Below are 19766 nucleotides of genomic sequence, written 5' to 3'. Positions count from 1 at the left end.
GCAGCAGCAGCGTGTTTTTTTTTAGTAATCATTCTTCGAACCCTTGTGCAGGCCCACCTCCTCCCCGCTCTACTCGCCGCCACCTCCCGCCGGTCTCCGCCGTCGTCTTGCTCCCCATCATCTCTGGCGTTGGCCTTCCCCCCTCCAATCTCCCTCAGGTGCTTTTCTTCCCATAGATCTCCGAAAAAGAGAGACGCCCGCCTCCTCCCTGCTTTCCTCGCCGCCACCTCCCAGCTGTCTCCGCCGTCGCCTTCCTCCCCATCGTCACTAGCGTCGGCCTTCTCCTCCGATCTCCCTCAGGTACTTTGCTTCCCACAGATCTCCGAAAAAGGGAAAGAAATGAAAAGAAAAAGAAGGGAAAAGGTAAAAAAAAAAAAATGTTCAATCCATCCGGGAAAAGGTTTTGCCTTTTAATTTTTCCACCTTTCCTTTGTTTTCGATGATTTTTCCGAGATTTTCCCATGGTTTTTCCTTCACCTTTTCCATTATCAGGAGTCGAATTAAAAAGACAAAAGCAACCGGATCGGGTACGGTTAGCGGGTTGGATCTAATATAACGGGCTTCCACCCTTTACGAACTCCTTGCTTCTACTTTTGACTGGTAAGAAGGGGTTGGAATTAGGGAAGAAGAGGAAGGAAGATAGGGAGATCTGAAGTGAGTGCATGTCTTGGTTGCTCCGCAGGAATATGTTACCGCTGCACTCGAATAGTCTTGCTCGGCGTCCATTCGCATCTCCGCTGCCTCTGCCGCCTGCGTCGCTCCCATCTCCGAGGTATTCTTCTTCCTCTACCAACTTCTACTTTTACGCAATTCATCGAGGATACGTACCAACTAGCTTTGATTGAATCAGATTAGACTTGATCTTTTTCTGCTTCATTTGTATGCGAAATAATATGCTTAAGACCTTAATTCTTTGAAAATAATATGCTTGCAGGGAAACACATATCTGGTATGTGGTTCCCGATGAGTTGAAGGATGCTTCCCTTCTATACCAGTATATGGAGCTCCTTTCGCCGTGTGAAAGACAAAGCGTTTTACGTATGAACGGAGAGAGGCTTCAGAAAGGTGCTCTATTAGCGCGAGCCTTGGTGCGCACCACTCTTGCAAGATGTATGGTCCAATTTCTTTTTCACGGTTATCTAGTTAGTTTCACCTGCGAATGTGAGCATAAGTGTGCGTCGCATACATCTCATCCATCTTGTACTCCATAAGATATGATCATTTAATATACAGATCCATGGTCATTCTTTAACTATTGTTTAGTAAAATAGCTCTTAAAATTTTTAAATTCTCTGTACCTCGTTCTGACTAATGTTTTGTGGAATTCATTTTCTCCTTCATTGGCCAAGAATGGTGTAAATCAGAAAAATAAGGAAAAATTGAAATAATTCAAGGAGGTGAATTGCATACCATTTGAGGTATATCATATTGTTGGAAACCTTTCGTGTATTATGTGTTGTGTCAATGTTCTGAAAGCCCATTAAAAATGTAAATGACTTAAAATAATTAAAATTATAGAAATTTAGAGAAAATTTAGATGAACAATGGTAATGATAATGATATATAAGATGTCATTTTGACACTAGTCATTTCTTTGTGAGAATATTGTACACTAAATTTATGCATTCATGTTCATATATGGCCATAAACTTTTTTGTTTGTAAAGTTAAATGTCATAGTTGTCAATTTCAGATGGTTTGCACTACTCCATGAAATGTAAGCATGATATTTGTGATCTTGCTTAGTCCATGAAAATATAAAACTCTAATACAGCAAAATGTTTAAAAAGACCATTTTCCCCTAAATGTCTTGCAAGTGGTAATATGACACCTTTATGCTTTTGAAACTAGTCAAACATGATATAATATTTGACACTTTTCTTGGCAAAATGCTTCCTTCAGACTGAAATTATCACCGACTATCAAGTTCAGTCCAGAAACATTGATGAGACTTTGAGCCTTACGTAGGTTGATTTTAACTGAAACTGGTCGATTTCTGATGAACCACAAAACTGGCTGAGACTGGATTTAAATGTATTGCTTTGGCCACAGCTACCAAGAGAACAAAAACCCTAGAAGTTCCATATTTCTTTTGACTGTTATGCAAACCTTTCTTTTGTGATTTAAAGGCTGAAAAAAATACTTCTAATGTTTTTAGATGTGCCTATGATGACAGACAGAATGCTGCAAAATTTAACCTAGTTCAAAATTATACTAGGTCAACTAGGTCATGTAAATTTTATCCCAAAATAAATAAATAAATGGATAGCTTAAATATAAAAGGGAACCAGCAATTTGCTAGTGTAACCAAGGTTGATCATAATATTGCATGCTTGCTGCAGATGAACCTGCTAGTTTAGGCATGGGTGTGTGTGCTGCATCACATAATGAAGAATTTTGCCACAAAGATGTACCTGCTAGTTTTGGCATGTGTGTGCACGCAACATCATCATTTGATTGGTGTGCAACATTTTAAGACATTGCTCCATATTGCCACTTAGTGTGTCATGTCTCATCATATCCAGCTAAAATCCCCCAAATCTGTGTTTCTCTTGGGCCAAAAGCCCATCAGTGCTTGAGCTTGAGGCTATTGTTAATCCAAAATCTACTAAAAAGCCAAGTGATCGGTCAGTTATTGCAAAACATCAGTGAACCCATTATGTCCCTTATGAAGTATAAAGATCTTAATCACTCTAGCCTTTGTACAATCACTCTTCTGGGGAACCAGTCACTCATTGGTTTATCAAGCCTATTTCAACCTTTCTTGCTGGATGTTAGCTTATTATAGGCCAAAATATTTTTCCTGGGGCTGAGTGCTTGGCTTCACATAACTAAGCAGCTGACTTGGTGAGGTTCGGTGACTATTTTTTCCCTGCTTGCTGTTAGTTGAGTAAGTTGTATTTGTATTGTTTTTTGAATAATATTTAAGTTTTTGCTGACCAGTGGTGCATGATCCTTTCCCACTGCATTGCCATATGGCAGGCTAGTGATCCATAAATAATGTGGTTAGTTTATGTATATATTTTCTAAGTTTTCACTTAACAGATTTTGCTCTTGTTTGTTCAACTTCAGTTCATCAGTGACCACCTAATTAGTAAAGTTGGTCACCAGCTTAAAATTTTGGAAATTTATTTATTCTTAAAATGACAAAATGGCCATGTAGCATGTGCACACTACGTCTGGTGTCTGCAGCAGTTGGCATGCTTTTGAGCACTATTGCATTAATTGATTTCATTGCATAGGTTGAAATAGCACTATAGGAATAATGGTTTGCAGACATATGATCACTGATAGTTAATTTTGTTCATTGCTAGATTAGATACAGATGGTAGATTGAGTCCAAAATCATTCAAATTCCAGAAGAATAGATTTGGGAAGCCTGAGGTAATTGTCAACTGGTGACTGATTTCAGCCATGTATTATCTTTTCACTAAATTCTTGTATGGATTTAGGCTACTTTCATTTAGCTTGACTCTTATTGGGAGTAAAATTCATACTCAAATTAGCCATATTCTCAGGTAGAGTGGGATAAGTATGATCTTTGGGCCCCACCACCCTTGCAATTCAATATTTCACATACATCTACCATGATTGCCTGCGGTGTGACTTTGGATCTGCCCGTAGTATTCTGATCCCATTCATTAACCACAAAATGTTGTTTTATTCACTTTAATAAAATGTTGTAGCTAACATGTTTGATTGGGATTATGGCTTTAACAGATTGGCATTGATATTGAAGAAAAACAACGGAAGACAAGTAATAATATCTTGTCTCTTGCTCACCGTTATTTTTCCCCTGTTGAAGTTGCATACCTGAAAACTTTAGCAGATCCTGAGTGCCGGCAAAGTGAGTTCATTAGATTGTGGACCCTTAAAGTGAGTGAGGTTTCTAAAGGTTCATAATTTTTCATATTATTGATTATTTTGCTCATGTTTGTTTGACTTATTTCTCAACCTCTACTGTCAGCTTTGTTTGTGAAATCAATCCCATTGTATCCCTGGTTTCATCTTTACACATTTTTCTTTTTTGGGCATTCAGCAGATAACTGGTATTTTGTTAGTCATGCTTGCAATTGTGGTATGATATTTGACCTCCAGCATCTGTAAGCATAAAACTTAACTAGCTTTTCCAACTTTTAGGAGGCATATGTCAAGGCTCTTGGAAGGGGGTTTTCAGGAACACCTTTCAAGGATTTCACAATTCGGTTGGAAGCAAGCAACAGCAAGCAAGTTACTGGGGAATTGAAATCTGATGTATGTCTAACTGTTTAACTGTATCTTGGTACCTCTATGTCTTTTATTTTTACTCTCTCTCAAGTACTTTTCTGTAGTTCTTTGTAGTTTCTCAACATATATGTTTATACATTAAAAACCACAGTTGTGTACTGAAGTAAATTGCCAATTTTGATGCACCTGACTCCTCTCCCATGATGGCATCAGGCACCCAGCATAGTTGTGGAAGCTGTTGATGATCCTGGAATCCTCATGAATAGGTGGCAATTTGCACTATTTGAACTTAATAATTCTCATTATACGGCAGTTTGCATGGAGAGGGATGTAAAAAATCCAGGTAGCTTTTAGCACTTCTGGCAGTTTCCCACTAGCTTAGGAACTCAACTTTTTTTAAAAAAAAATATGTTTGTCTACAGCAGATGGAGAGAACAACTCCCTGAAATTGGAAGTATGGAGAACGCTTCCCTTTGTAGAAGATGAATGTGTTACAGAAACGGATGCAGTCAAAAATATTATTAGATGAATGAATGCGTTACGGGAATGGATGCAGTCAAAAATATTATGAGATGACCTTGGGCTCTGGATGATGTTGCTGCCAGAACTGGAAAAGAAAATGATTGCTCCATAGATTTTGCATTCACTCGAGAGGATGACAATTATCTAGCAGCATTTTCCCTCGGCAACTATCTCACAGCATCTGGTATGTAGACTCTACGAAGAGAGAAGAGGTGCCTAAGTTGTGAACATCATTGTCTCATTAACTAATTGAAGTGTACATTTTCAAATTGGTTTAATTTATTAATAATGAGATATCTTTTCAAGCATTATACGACTGCTTTTTCCTCTCTTTTTTTCTTTTTTTTCTTTTTTTTTGAGTACCTTGCTTAGTTCTTTACTTTGAAGATTCTCCTATCTTGGATAAATTATACAATGTGATATCAGTAGAAGCTGGTGAGCTTTCTTTTTGGTTCAAGGGCATAGTATTATTTTTGTTTTGGTTGCATAAACAAAGGTTTTAGTTGGAATTAGTCTTCCCATTTGGAGGTTTTAATAATGTAATTTCTGTGCATTTTGGTAATGGTGATACATGGAATCATAAAGGGGTTTCTTCTCTGATCTAATGCTTCTTAAAACTAATTTCACATTATCTCTTCACCCACAACTTATTCCTAAGGACTTGAAGTACCTGTACCTATTGATTTTTCAAGAATGAAACCTTTAGCCACTCAGTCCGTCAAAACACTTTTTTTGGATTACGTTAGCATGTGGATGCTTATCAATATCACTATATGTGCCTAATTGAAAGCATCAAAAAAAAAAAACATACCAAACAAGAAAAGAACCATTCTCATTTCATTTGATATTCTCCTTAATCCCGCCAACCACAACCCCCCCCACCCCCCTCCCTTTTTTTTCTCATTTTGTGAAATCCTTGTCTTTGACAAAACAAACAAATGAAGGAGGTTGTAGAAAAAAAGAAAGTGGACATCACAGAAAAGTTTGTCTCCGTCTCCCTAAAATTTGTTCTTAATTTACCAAAATGGTTAACTGTTGATAAGGGAAAAGGAACATCATTATCATAATATTACAGGTAAACAACATGGAGGGAAAAAGAAGGGAGAACAAAATAAAATCTGTGTTTGGCTTGGTATCGCAGGACTGATAATTAACAAGTTTCTGAAATCTACCTAGCATCAACGAGGAAAATCTACATCTTATCTTGGTGTCTGCTGTTTTTTTTTAGCTTCCCCAGATACCCGGACCTAGGACCAAATCATTTTGCCCGACAGGAACGACTCGTAAACTTTGAAGGGGATCTAAGAAGGTGGATCGACGTGGCCCTGAAATGCCAAAATGGTGCCAAAGAAAAAGTCAAGCTCCTTCTGTTGACCCACAACTCTGCAACCCAAGAAAATTAGGAGCCAGCTCCCAACGGTCATGTAGCTCTTTTAACTGCCCGAACTTAAGACACACACCCCTCCTTCCCCTCCAATCCTTCGATCCGCACCAATCCTCCCTCCCTGTTTGGCGGGACAAAAATCCCCAAATATAGAGCATTCAGCTAACCGCTAATCCCCTACCTTTCTCATCTCTCTTTATATTTCTTCTCCCTCTCTTCCCCCTTTTCCCTACTTTACGACTCCGCAGCACCGTAACCATGGCTTCCAAATTCCGCACCGTCTTCTTCCTCCTCCCCTTCCTCCTCTTTCCCGCTGCCACGGCCTTTAACATAACCTCTATCCTCGGCCAGTTCTCCGACTTCTCCAACTTAAACAACCTCCTCACCCAGACCCAGCTCGCCTCAGAGATCAACAGCCGCCAAATCATCACCGTCCTCTCTGTCAACAATGCCGCCCTCTCCTCCGTCTCCAACCTACCTACGGACGTCCTTGAGAAGGTCCTTTCATTCCATGTCGTTCTCGACTACTTCGATCGCGACAACATCACAAAGCTCTCCAACAGGAGCGCCATCCTCACCACCCTCCTCCAGGCCAGCGGGCTCGCCACCGGCCAGAATGGGTTCCTTAACGTGACCGACATGGGCAATGGCCAGATCGCACTAGGCTCCGCCGCACCCGGCTCCAACCTCACCTCTCAGTTTGTCAAAGTTTTAGTCACGCATCCGTACAACATCTCGGTGCTCCACATCAGCAGCGTCATCGTCCCTCCTGGCCTCGGGATTTCCAACGGCAATGGGTCCTCGTCGCCATCCCCCGCACCATCCTCGCCATTCCCTGCACCTAGAATGACTCCTGGGCCGTCTATGGGCGCGCCAAGGATGGCACCCATGCCGGCGTTTGCACCACCAAGGTCGACTCCCCCCGCGCCGTCGCCATCATACAGGTCGCCGTCCCCATCGGACGCTGCGTCGCCGCTGCCAGTGGTCGTGCGTCCTCCGGCGCCTCGGGTGGCTCCTCCTATGACCGGCGGTGGATCACCATTGGGATCGCCGACGGGCTCTCCTTCTGGTGGTGTCGCGGATGTCCCTAGCCCAACGGCTCCCGGTGACGACGCTTCGGGTGCTCGGCATGTTGTTGGAGCTGGCCTTGTAGTTGCCCTGGGGGTTGCCTTCTTGGTGCTCTCTGAGTGCAATTAGAGAAGCTTTCGGGAAGGGGTGATGCATGTAGTTGGATCATTTGTTTGGGGAGTAGTTCTTTGGCGCTTGCCAGTCTCCAAGCGCCAGTTTAGTTTCAGCAGCCAGTTTTTGTTTCATGTTTATCTAAAGTAGGAGGAGAGGTGCATTCTTCATTTTTCTTTTTCTTTTTCTTTTGTCCCTTTTTCTATGGCTGCCTCTCATTTAAATTGATCTGATCAGATATTGTTTACAATTTTGTTTGACTCCTGCTAGTCACCAATACGGCAGATGTGAAGAGAGTTAATTTGTTTCTTGTGAGTTGCAAACATTCTGAACTTGGATCGTGTCCGCTTGATATTCCCTCTAAACTTCATGGCTAAAGGAATCATCCATTTTCATGGACAAGATCAATTGGCAGGAAGACTACAAGATTTGCCTAGGCGGCTGTAAAAGATTTGTATCATTTGTTGCATCCTTTACACATATAAGGTATGACTCCATCTTTGACGTTGTGAGGGCCGGAAAGGGCCGGAATGCAACAAGATGGGAGGAGGGGGACCAACATCTCAGGAGAAGCCTTGTTATAAAACTTTTGGTGGCTGGGATGGAGAAAAATACGACATAACATTTGAAACCCTATCCTTCAGGATGTTGGGGTTCAATTTTAGCCTCTAGAAAACCATCAATGCTTGGCATATGTTTACAGATGCAACACCATCGGTTGTTTAGGTAGTATGAACATCCCTGTAGCAATTCATATGTTGATCTATCTGATTTGGATGAGTCCATTATTTTTACATCATGGTTTAATGATTTTTAGTTCAATAAGGTTGCTTCTTCACTTATCTGACTCTCCCTATATAAATGGTCAAGGAGTATAACTAGTTCTACTAGTCGGTCAAATCCTTTTATTTCATTCAATCAACAAGGTTATTCCATTTCATGGACTAGTTAGTTTGCTAGGCCTAGATAAAAAATTTCACATTCGAATGCACACCCTGCCAACGGTAGGCATTGGACCAGCTTCACCGATAATTGGAAAGAATGCAACCCTGCCAAAAGTAGGCATTGGACATGCTTCACCGATAACTGGAAAGAAGAAGTGGTGTTTGAACTGTTTTCATGCTATCGGGAAGTTGCTGGTTCCTATGGTAGTTTGCTTTTTTTGCTGGAAGTTTCTACGATATAAACCCCCAACTAGGCAGTACATTCACCAGCAGGGTTTACTTTCTCAACTGGCTTTGTCTTGTGATCTCTTTTCAGGCTTTTTTTGTTCACTGTCTTGTGGCCCAACACTATTGGCAAATTATGACTTAAATGTTTAATATTGTCCTTCAAACTACTGCATTGCTAGTATCGGTTGATATGTTAACTGATACCTTGGTATAGCAATGGATTAAGACTGCAGTTGCTTAATTGTTATGGATTATATAGAGGGTAAGGAATGAAAGGATATTTCGGGCTCCCTTTACTAACCCGCTGCATATGGTCGGACAGGTCAGCTGCTATCTTCAAGATCTTACATCTGATATTAATGGAGTTGGTTTTTCAGGACAGTCCGGATCCTAAGATGGTGCATCTTGTTTTTCCTTACCAGTGTATTATTCAATTTCAGTTGCATGCCCGCCTCCTCCTTTCGGCGTTCTAAACGTTAATTTTGATGGCTTTGTGTCTAATGATAAAGCAGCTAATGGGATTTGTCATCAGAAATCACAATGGAACCTTGCTGCATGGACAGGGAAAGAAATTGACTACTTTCTCTGTTTTATATGCAGAAATGGTAGTAGCTTAGACTGAGGTTTCAGCTAAACAATGTGGAGAATGCAAGTCTGGTTAGAAGGTTGTTCATGAACTAAATTTTCCATCTACATGTAGGTACATACAGCATCCTAAATGAAAGGTCTTCTCAACTGAAAGCAATTCTTTTTTTATGTTTAAGGTGACTCATATTTATCACCAAGGAAATCAAGCGGCGGACTGAGTTGCCAAACAAACTTTGTAGGGAGATTGCTGCTGTTCATTGTCCACATTAGTTCTCTCTTAGTTTGAGTTCATTTTGAGTGCTTATCAGCTGGGTTCTATAGGATTTCTTAGTATGTGATTTTCCTATTTAGGACTTATTTGGATGTTTGGGTAAGAATCCCATTGAATTTGTGGATTAGACCGGTACAACCAGCTAGATAATGAAAATATAGGCTGGACTAGGCTTTTATTCATTAGTACCTAGAAACAGATCTTTTTGTTCTTTCCATGGGATTCGGACGGGCCGCTCCCAAACGACTCCAAGGTGCTAACCTCTATTCCTATTATCCCAACACGCCCCCCCCACCCACCCCCCCGGCACACACAAAAAGACAAAAACATGAATGATCCATTTGAGATTCGTAAATTATTCCTCGCTGGCATAAGATTTAGAGGAGCAAGTTCGATCTATAGTCTCAAAAGGACCAAAGGTTAATATGAACAACAATCAAACAGCAACACTCCAACATCCCTGTGGAATTGTAAAGACTCTGACCGAACAAAGAGATCGAATAGCAAAATTTGATGCAACAAGCTACATTATGTTGAACATTCATGCCACTCGAAGCCATCTCATCTTACTATTAGAAAATACGCCTCAAGATTCGGTCCACATTGAGCCTACAGCGAGGTCCAAAACAAAAAATAGAGTCCAATGAGTCCAAGAACAGTCCAAACGGAATCCAAACGAAGAAGTCATGCACGAGAGAACAACACGGTGCATTAGGCGGCGGCGGCCGATGGAGACCGACGGAGCGCTGCTTGGCCCGACAAAGACAGACCCATCATGCAGCCACATGCGGCCCAGCACTTGGGCGGGCCCAACGTGGGTGCACGCCCAGCACGCGCGGGTGCCCAGGGCCAGCGCGTGCAGTCCACCGGTGTGATCGAGTTGCAGTCCATACGCGGTCTATAGTGATTTTTGCACAATCTAATGCCTTTGGAGTGAGCCATTCGCGATCAAACGGCTGAGGACGATTTTGAGTTTTATCAGGCATAATCGAAGACTATTTTGCGTGATCGGATGGCTCTGGTGCAAGTCGGTCATGATCGAACAGTCACGAATGATTTTAGGCTTGATTTGGATTCTGTTTCCTACTGAAATAGTATTTTTGTGATTCTTGAATCTATATAACTCCGATTAACGAACAGTTTGTTGTATTGGAGAGCTGGTGACATCCTGGAGGTGCAAAAAGGCTTCAATAAAGGTTTCATAGAGCTTTTGTAGGGATTTTGGGATTGTTTCTTTAAAAACTCTTGTACAATGATTGAGTAGTGAGTTCCTCTTGTATTGATCTTATTTTATTCTCTCATAGTGAAGCTTGCACACCCCATGAAGGTAGGCTTGAGGCCGATTCACGTATTTGTATTGTGTTTCTTATTTTATTTCTTTTTTCTTCCTGCTACACCTTGTGGTACCAAATCCTGGTGGCGCAATAATTAATATCAGAGCAAGGTGGTGCCAGAGCGTAGGTTGCAGTAGTGGTGATCGAGATAGAAGATGAAAAGGACAAGCACAATTAAAGTAGAGATCAACAGGTTTGATAGAAAAAGTAATTTTTTCTTATGGCAGACAAGGGTGAAAGACGTGCTCATCCAGCAAAAATTGATCAATGCTCTCTTGTGCGATGACAAGCCGACCACCATGGAGGTGCAGGATTGGAAACGGCTCCAGATGCAGGCGGTAAGTATGATTTGCTTGTATCTAGCGGATGAGATGGTGATCCATGTGCTTGACGAGATTTTTCCGACAGTGCTATGGTCGAAGCTCGAGGAGTTGTACATAGCGAAGTCTCTCACCAACACCCTCTTCCTCTGGAGGCAGTTCCACCAACTGCAGATGATTGAGGGATAGAGTGTGCAGGAGCATCTTAACCACTTTCAAAAGATCCTCCCCGATCTCCTCAGCGTTAGCAAGAAAGTTGAGGAGAAGATCAAGACGCTGATCTTGCTAGCGTCACTCCCCCCTTTGTATGAGTCCTTGGTAACTGCTCTTCTAATGGGAAAGAGTACCATCAAGATGGACGAGGTTACCACAGTGATTCTCCAGAATGAGGTTCTCAGGAGGGAGAACCCAGCTTCGAGCTCAGGTGGCAACATCTTAGCTTTAGTGATTTTTGAAAGAGCAGGAGGTGACACACAAAGTGATAGGAGATCACGGTGAGGGCGGTCCAAGTCCAGAATGAGAGACCTGAGCAAGATCAGATGTTACCGGTGTGATGAGTTGAGATATCTAGCCAAAGATTGCCCTCAACTCAGAGATTGGACGAGGGCTACTGTAGTAACGACCAGTAGTGACTCAGAGGGTGATGTCCTAGAGATATCTGACGAGGTATGTACTTCTTTCCAGTAGTGAATTTTAGATTCTGCATGCACCTATCATGTATGTTGTAGAAAGGAGCAGTTTGACTCCCTGAAAAGTAGTGAGGGCATTGTTTATCTGCCGGATGGATCGAACTGTGTAATCAGAAGCATCGGAACGGTCAGTTGGAGGACACATGATGGTGTAGTGAGGAGATTGGAGGAGGTCCGATACATATCCGATTTCAGACAGAATTTTATCTCACTGAGCAGACTAAATTCGAGAGGCTACAGAATGGTAGTTGGTAGAGGAATCCTGAAGGTGCTACATGGCAATAGGATTGTTCTGAAGGAGAAGAAGATGATGAGAGGACATTACCATCTGGCGGGAAGTCCAGTGTGAGGTGGAGCTTCAGGAGTCAGAAGGAGTTCAAAACGAGGTGAAGCTCCAGATAGAGGTGGATCAGGCACGAGATGCGAGACTCAGGAGGACAAGAGGTGACATCACAAGGAAAATTCCTATTGCCGCAGAATGATATCCTAAGCAGGTCTTTGGTCGGAGTGAACACAGCTCATGATGGAGGTGGGATTGAGCGGCCTGGCTGGACTCCTATGTTTGTCCATCTATGAGACAGCAGGCATGCCCCAAGGTGTGGGGCTGAGACGGATCACAGGCTCTCAGAAATAGGTAGAGGCCGAATATCGAGTCGAGGTGGAGATTGTTAGAAGATATATCTTAAAATTCGATCTATATTGAGCTCACAGCAAGGTCTTGGATGAAAAATAGAGTCCAACGAGCCTAAGAACAGTCCAAACGGAGTCCAAACAGAGAAGTTACGTACGAGAGAAGACGGCACAGTACACGAGGCGGCGGTGGCCAGCGGCGGGCCAGTGGGGACCGACGGAGCGCCGCCTGGCCCGGTGGAGACGCACCCGGCATGCAGCCACCGGCGGCCTAGCGCACACGGTCCACCATGGACCATGGGGTTGCTGGCGGTCCATGGGAGTGCGTGGACCGAGCAGTCTATGATGATTTTTGCACGATCTAATGGCTCTGAAGAGAGCCATTTGCGATCGGACGACTAAGGATAATTTTGAGTTTGATCAGACATGATCAGAGACTGTTTTGCATGATCGAATGACTTTGGTGCAAGCCGATCACGATCGGACGGTCACGAGTAATTCTAGGTTTGATTGGCACTCTGTTTCCTATTGAAACAGTATTTTTGTAATTCTGAAGTCTATATAACTTCGATTGACGAGCCGTCTATTGTGTTGGAGAGTTGGTGATGTCCTGGAGGTATAGAAAAGCTTCAACAGAGGTTTCAAAGAGTTTTTATGAGAATTTTAAAGTTTTTTCTTAAGAAACTCTTATACAAGAATTGAGTGGTGAGTTTCTCTTATATTGATGTTATTTTATTCTTTCATAGTGAAGTTTGCATATCTTATGAAAGTAGATTTGAGATTGATGTATATATTTATATTTTATTTTTTTATTTTTTTTAATTATATTTTTTTTTCTGTATTTTGTGATATTGGATCCCGATGATGCAACACTTACTGCCGTGAAATTTTGCACCTTGGCCTCGTCTTCCAAACTTTTGGCCTTGCTGGGAACCTTAAAGCTTATCTTCGCTAAATACTCTGCATGCCGCGACAATCAGAAAGCAGATCCTGACACACCAGACCGATACTAACACAAATTTTAGCTGGGCGACCTCAGGTTACGGACTTTAGTTTTCCTTTATCTTTCTTGTGGTGAAGAGAAACTGTCAGAAAGCCACATGGCAGTAGGTGCATTGAATAGGCCTAGCAGCTGGTCCGGAGACGCAACTATTATTAAATCCAAACTATAACGAAATCCAACCGACAACCGGCACGTACAACTTAATAAACAAATACATTATTGCTAGGTCAACGGGGGCAACTTTTTGCGGTCAAAAGAATGGTGCAAATTCCCGATGACCCAATGGCACGAGGTTGCGCCTCTCCCGCGTCGGGGCTGCTCTAATCCCACAGGGGCGACCTTTTTGCGGTCAAAAGAGTGATGCAATTCCCTGGTGACCCAATCCCACGACGTTGTGCGTTTTCCACGTTCGGGCTGCTCCATTTTCTAATCCTACGGAGTACACCGCGAATTTGGACAACTTATTACCTTTTGCACGGAAACGGCATAGCATCCGCATGACCAATCAAACGCATAGAGTGGTACGTACTCGAGATTTAGGTGTGCAAATTTCGTTTGGGATACTTGGGTCCAGCGAGGATGTCTGGTTGCCTAACAAATGGCTTGATATGCGTAATTGGACCAGCCCCTTATAACTAACAACAACCGAGGTATCCAAAGCAGCTCATCTTCATCTCCAATGGCTCAACAAGGGCTTGTTCTATTAGTAAACAAGCCAAGCTTAATCCCAAAAATAGAGCTTGAAAAATAAGTGATTTGCAATTGGGATTTATCCAATTCTCTCATGTCCAATTTAATTAAGCTCAAAACAGGGCACAGATTCTCTACTGTATATACATGCAGTGCATCACATGCAATATCCATTGCATGATGGACGGCTACAAGCACGATCATGCATGCTGCACCATACGACGCACAATAAAAGATTCGCGGCGGTCAAAACAAGCATATATGGCCGTGTTTTATTTAAAAAACATCATTATAAAATCATTACTCATAAATTCAAATCAAAATTTGTGTTTGTGTTGGAAAATTTCCTCTAAGATTTTGGAAATCTCTTAATTTAATATTACTATTATTCTTGATTATTTAATAAGTAGATCCCTGCCCATATGGAACAAAATAATTAAGTTATATTATTGCAAATTTCTAGCTCTAGTCAAAGTAGCTGGAGTTGGCTGAAAATTACGGACGTGGCGAGATCTGCAAAACAAATCCCGACCAGAGGTAGCTTCGATGGGAACCCTCTGATGGCCAAGTCAAGAAGCTGAAATAAATGTAGATATAGACAACGGGCCGGGCCGCCTATTACATGGCCTGACGCGGCACGAAACAGGTCGTGCCAGGCACGATTTATTAGCTACAGTAATGGGCCGTGCCAGGCATCGCCCATTAGAAGGAGTCAGGCTCAGCTGAGGATTTGCGGCCCATAGCCCATAAGGATCTGGGCTGGCACGGCATAATTCGGCATGGGTCCAACATGGGCCCAGCCCTTTTTTTAATTTTAAATATATATTTTTTTATAAATTATAAAAAAGTTAAGAAGTAAAATTAAAAATAGATGTGAGATTTTTTTTTATAAAAATAAAAAATCATCTTGTAATGGTGGAGGATTTGGCGTGGATCCCTATCGGTTTATTAATAACAATCAAAATGATACAAGAGAGGGAGGGAGGCTAGACCTGGCCTCCAAATACAATGAGGAAGAGAGAAGAAATTAAGGTGACTCATCTCAATAATTAAAAGATAAATCTAAAAAGTTACAAATATGAAAATTAATAATTGAAAATCTTACTGATCATCAGTAGTGTTTACGTCATCGTCATCATCGGATACTGTATTATGTCCATCTTTATCTTGAAGTCTCGTCTCGACATCCAACCAATCTTTGAAGCAAAGTAGTATCTCAATTATTTCGTCGATTATCTTACTCTTCTTTTCATCTAGAACTCATCGATCTACACTAAAAGCTGATTTCGATATTACTTTGGATATCGGCACAACTAAGATATCACGTGTAATGATGGATATTACGGAATATTGATTTTTAACACTTTTTCACTATACTAACACATCAAGATTTTTTATTTAATTTTTATCATATGCAGATTGAAGATTATTTCGTAAATAAAATTCAAATTCACTACTTAAAGATGAAAATGAAGATGAACTTGAAGAAGCATGTGTATGTCTCCTATGTATAATGAATGAGAAAATAGATAATGAACGAAAAATACTAGAAGAAGAGGTGGAGGTTTGTGAATGAAAAGCATTAGATCCATGAATCTTATCATATAAAGCATAAATATCATGAAGAAATTGGTTTACTTCAGCTTTAGCGGGTTCAAAATCTTTTTTTTTTTTTTTTTTTTGAGAAGTTGGAGGAAGTAAGATGCTTCCCATATATATATATATATATATATATATATATATATATATATACAAAATATTATGCTCATTGGTGGCATCTTAGCACATACAATATGTATCTAGGAAATACAATGCATCAAACTCTTAGCACATGCATTCGTCCACCAAAGCCCATCTGAAGAAGTAAGCTGTGAAGGCCTTCAAAGATGGTGGCAACTTCAACTTCTCTACAGTAGTTAATCTAAGCAACAAGCCTTAAACTAAGGGTAGAGTACAGAGAGTATAAAGACTATGGCTCTTTCTTGCTCTCACAATTTAATCTCCTGAAGTTTAGAACCCAATCGAAGTAAATCCTCCTGTCTAGAGCTCGAAGTCCAATCTGTTATTAGGAAGATTATTTGTTTTAATACCTCTCGACTTACCTGCCCTTTAAATCTGAAAATTCGATTATTTCTCTCCTTCCAGATGCACCAGAGAGTAGTTGCAAGGAGAATATCCATTGATATTTTTGATTTGCTTCGATGGATGTTCGTTCTCCATTGATGCCACTATTCATAAATGCTTCTCGAAAATTGCTGGATTATTATATGTTGGAAGATGGTCATCCAAATAGATGTAGAGTATTCACATTCCAACATTAGATGATTTAAGTCTTCAGGTTGAACAGAGTATAATGGACATGAGATAGGACCTAGTATCCCTCTTTTGATAAGATTATCTGTAGTGAGGATCCTATTATGATAGCACAAGCAATTAAAGACCTTAATCTTTTTTGGGATTGGAAAATGCCAAATAATTTTACCAAAATGTGATAAAATCCCTCCATGCATCATAAATAAGTAGCATCGCTTGCTTGTGAATTGATGAGATGAGTGCCATTTCCAGTTTCTACTGTCGTTGTTCTCTATACTTAGCTGCATGTGATTGATCATGGACGTCAAGATGTCAAGCTCATTGGCTCCTGTAGAACATAGAGGTTGTCTAAAGTGATTGGACCCATCTCGTGCTCTGATGAAATCAGCTATCGATCCTTTCTTCTTGGTGGTGAAAAGATATAAATTAGGTAGCTGCAAGAAAAGAGGTGATTCTCCCTACCAAGTATCATGCCAGAAGGATGTCTGTCTTCCATCATGTCCGATGAAAATTGAGAAGTGCTGGAATATGTTGTAGAGCTTCACAATGCTTCTCCACAATGGTGAAGCTGATTTCGTTAGATAGGACGAGGGATCAGCTGGTGTTCTCTTTGAATAGTAGATACTTCGAATTAACTTGCACCAAGGCTTATCACTATCAATATAAAACTTGAACCACCATTTTAGCGGTAGCACTTGGTTGACATATGAGAGGTTAGGTATGTCTAAACCACCAAAAATCTTTGGTCTACGGACTTGTGTCCAGTTAACTAGATACTTTATCTTACTTCCTGTATTCATGACATCCCACAAGAAGGCTTGGCATAACCTATCCATTTTTTGTATGATGTTCACTGGAATATGTAAGACTGCCATCCAGTATATTGGTAAGGATCTGACGATAGAATTAATGAGTACCAGGTGCCGAGCAATTGATAGAGTTCTCCTCTTCCATCCTGCAAGCTTCTTGTCGACTTTTTCTATTCTTGAGATTTGAGAGTGCTGTGATGTAATGGTATACCCAAGTATTTTATTCGAAAATTTCCTGTTTGGCACCGGAGTAATGCAGCAGAGTCTGGGGTCTCCTTTGTAGTTAGGCCTAAACCCAAGACTTCGATTTTGAAGAAGCTAATCTTTAGACGTGTAAGTAATTCAAAGGAGTATAAGATCAGCTTGAGCACCTGAATGTGGGATTTAGAATGTTTGCAAAATAATAAGGTATCATCGACGAATTGAATGCATCTTGTTTGTCCTGCCAGCAATTAGATTTTCTGAAGCTGCTCTTTCGAGGATGCAATCTAAGGAATCCACCACAAGTAAAAAGAGCATATGGAAGATGGGATTTCCTGGTTTCAAGCCCCTCTTGCTGGAGAACCATTTTCCTGGGTGGCCATTGACAATAATAGAGGAGCTTGAGCTGCTGAGGAGATTGGATATCCAGGAAATCCACTTCGATCCAAATCCACGATGTTATAGAAGCTCCAGGAGAAGTTTCCAAGAGACAACCGAAAACTTTCTCAAAGTCAATTTTACAGAGTATGCCTTTGTGTCTGAATCCTCTTGCAGGTTCAGGATCTTGATTCATGTTTTTACAATATGCATTAAGTAAAATCAAAATATTACTTAATTTAATACATAGATTAAATATAACAGCTAAGTTGTACATAGGACATATCCTGTTTCAATACTCATTCCATTTAAATTCTATTTCATAAATAATAGACTCTAAAATATCATCATATCTATGTTGTACAAATTTTTGACTAATAAGATATGCTTGTTGTAAAAATAAACAAGAGGTTGGATAATAAACACAAGAAAGAATTTCAGTGACATTATAAAAATTAACTATTTTTTTTTTAAAATTTATTTTGATTTTAATCAATTTCAATCAATGTAAAATCTAATCCACGATCATTAATATATGTATTTAATAAATTTTTATATGGATATGCATCATGTATTATTGTATATATCAAATTTCAACAAGTAACTACATCAAGTTTAAATTTTTTAAAATATTTACTATGATCTATACACATTTGCTTAAATTTTTGAAGTCTTGCTTTTGAAGTTTGAATAAAAAAATTATATTTCTAATTTTTAGAATAATATCTTAAACCATACCCATGTCAGATTAAACAAAAAGATTTAAAATATAACATGCACATCTAATGTGCAATAAATTTTTATTTAAAATAGGATGTAATGAGTCTTTAAATAATCTAACAGCAGAATTATTATTAGATATATTATCAAAAGTAATAGATATAATTTATCATTAATACTATATGTACATGTAGTTTAATAAATAGTGTTAGAAATTTGTTGTCCAGAATATGAAAAATCAAAAGTATGAAAAATATGAATATATTTATTTAATAGCCAATCATTATCAATATAATGAGTAGTAGCAGCAATAAAATAATAACTACCCACAAATGCTATCCCGATATCAGAAGTTAATGATATTTTTGAATTTAGGACTGAGAGAGTTCCAATTAAACTTTATTTTATTGCTAAAAAATTAGTCATAGCTATTCTTTTAAATATACGTCTACTAGTTCTTCTATCAGTGGGTTGTAAAACTAACTGAATATATTCTTTAAAATTAAAAGACTCACATAAGCTAAAAGGTAATTCATCCTTAACTATCCATTTGACCAATACTTTTTTTTAATTTTCATGATTATATGCAAAACTACCTACAAAACTATCCTCTTGTATATTAAGGATGCTTTGAAGATAAGCATCACTCATAATATGACTCTCTTGATGTCTTTTCAAATGGTCAGTTCCCCCACTACTAGTATAATTATATAATTTGATATATTTTTTATATTTTACTTTTAAAACTCTATCTACCATAACTCTTTCAAAGTCATTCCATACGGCACTAGTCCTCTTATAAGAAGAAGAGGAGGTAGAGCCTTGACCTTTAGTATTAGTTTCAGAGAGAGCAGGAATAGTAGTTTCTTCTTCCTCTGAAACCGAAAAAATACCAAAATTACTCTCATCAAAAGATGTCATATCTAAATATGAGTTATACAAAAAAAAAATATCAAACAAAGAAATTGAATAGAAGTAGGCCGTAGACGGAAACTTGTGAACTTTTTCTTGTGCTCCTCACTCCTCAAAACCCCAACAAAGACCTCCAAGGCTCCAATAGATAGATTGATCCTCCTCTTATATAGCATTTGACACTTGCTAATTGCTAATAACTAAATATTGAATACTTGCTAAATATTACTAGAAAAAAAAGGAGGAGTAGAGAAGAAGAGGAGAGTTGATTTGGTATGGTAAAAATGGAAGAGGAGGGGATATTTATAGGAATCTAATATTTTTATTTTTTCAAAATACCCCTCAAATTAGCTATTTTATAGATGTTGAGGGGGTTAAAATGATAAAAAATCCAAAAATAACCGTTATCAACCTAAAAAAATTAA

At 39.7% G+C, this 19766-nt stretch overlaps 2 protein-coding genes across 11 annotated transcripts; both read left to right on the top strand.

Moving 5' to 3' along the window:
- Positions 1-41: 41 nt before the first annotated feature.
- Positions 42-5059, top strand: LOC105039270 (uncharacterized). Of its 10 annotated transcripts, none has more exons than XM_073245343.1 (10): positions 45-300; positions 493-532; positions 683-772; positions 935-1110; positions 3319-3383; positions 3518-3619; positions 3720-3875; positions 4140-4253; positions 4440-4569; positions 4649-5059. In XM_073245343.1, exons 3-10 carry the CDS (start codon positions 687-689, stop codon positions 4753-4755), a joined length of 936 nt encoding a protein of 311 aa, XP_073101444.1. In that variant the 5' UTR covers positions 45-300; positions 493-532; positions 683-686; the 3' UTR covers positions 4756-5059. The 10 variants fall into 10 exon arrangements, with proteins under 10 accessions (XP_073101456.1, XP_073101453.1, XP_019704166.1 ...); XM_010915367.4 differs by having other exon boundaries at positions 493-600; XM_073245355.1 differs by lacking the exon at positions 935-1110 and having other exon boundaries at positions 42-300; positions 3314-3383.
- Positions 5060-5193: 134 nt separating this feature from the next.
- On the top strand, positions 5194-7571 carry LOC105039268 (uncharacterized). Its single transcript, XM_010915361.4, is given in 3 exon segments — positions 5194-6213; positions 6216-6269; positions 6271-7571. Coding segments are annotated over 3 exon segments (1248 nt in total). The 5' UTR covers positions 5194-6078; the 3' UTR covers positions 7330-7571.
- Positions 7572-19766: the final 12195 nt, after the last annotated feature.

The sequence above is a fragment of the Elaeis guineensis genome, chromosome 1, assembly GCF_000442705.2.
Source record: "Elaeis guineensis isolate ETL-2024a chromosome 1, EG11, whole genome shotgun sequence".
Classification (NCBI taxonomy): domain Eukaryota; kingdom Viridiplantae; phylum Streptophyta; class Magnoliopsida; order Arecales; family Arecaceae; genus Elaeis; species Elaeis guineensis.
The sequence above is the reverse complement of the archived record's forward strand: the minus strand, read 5'-3'. Positions and strand labels throughout refer to the sequence as shown.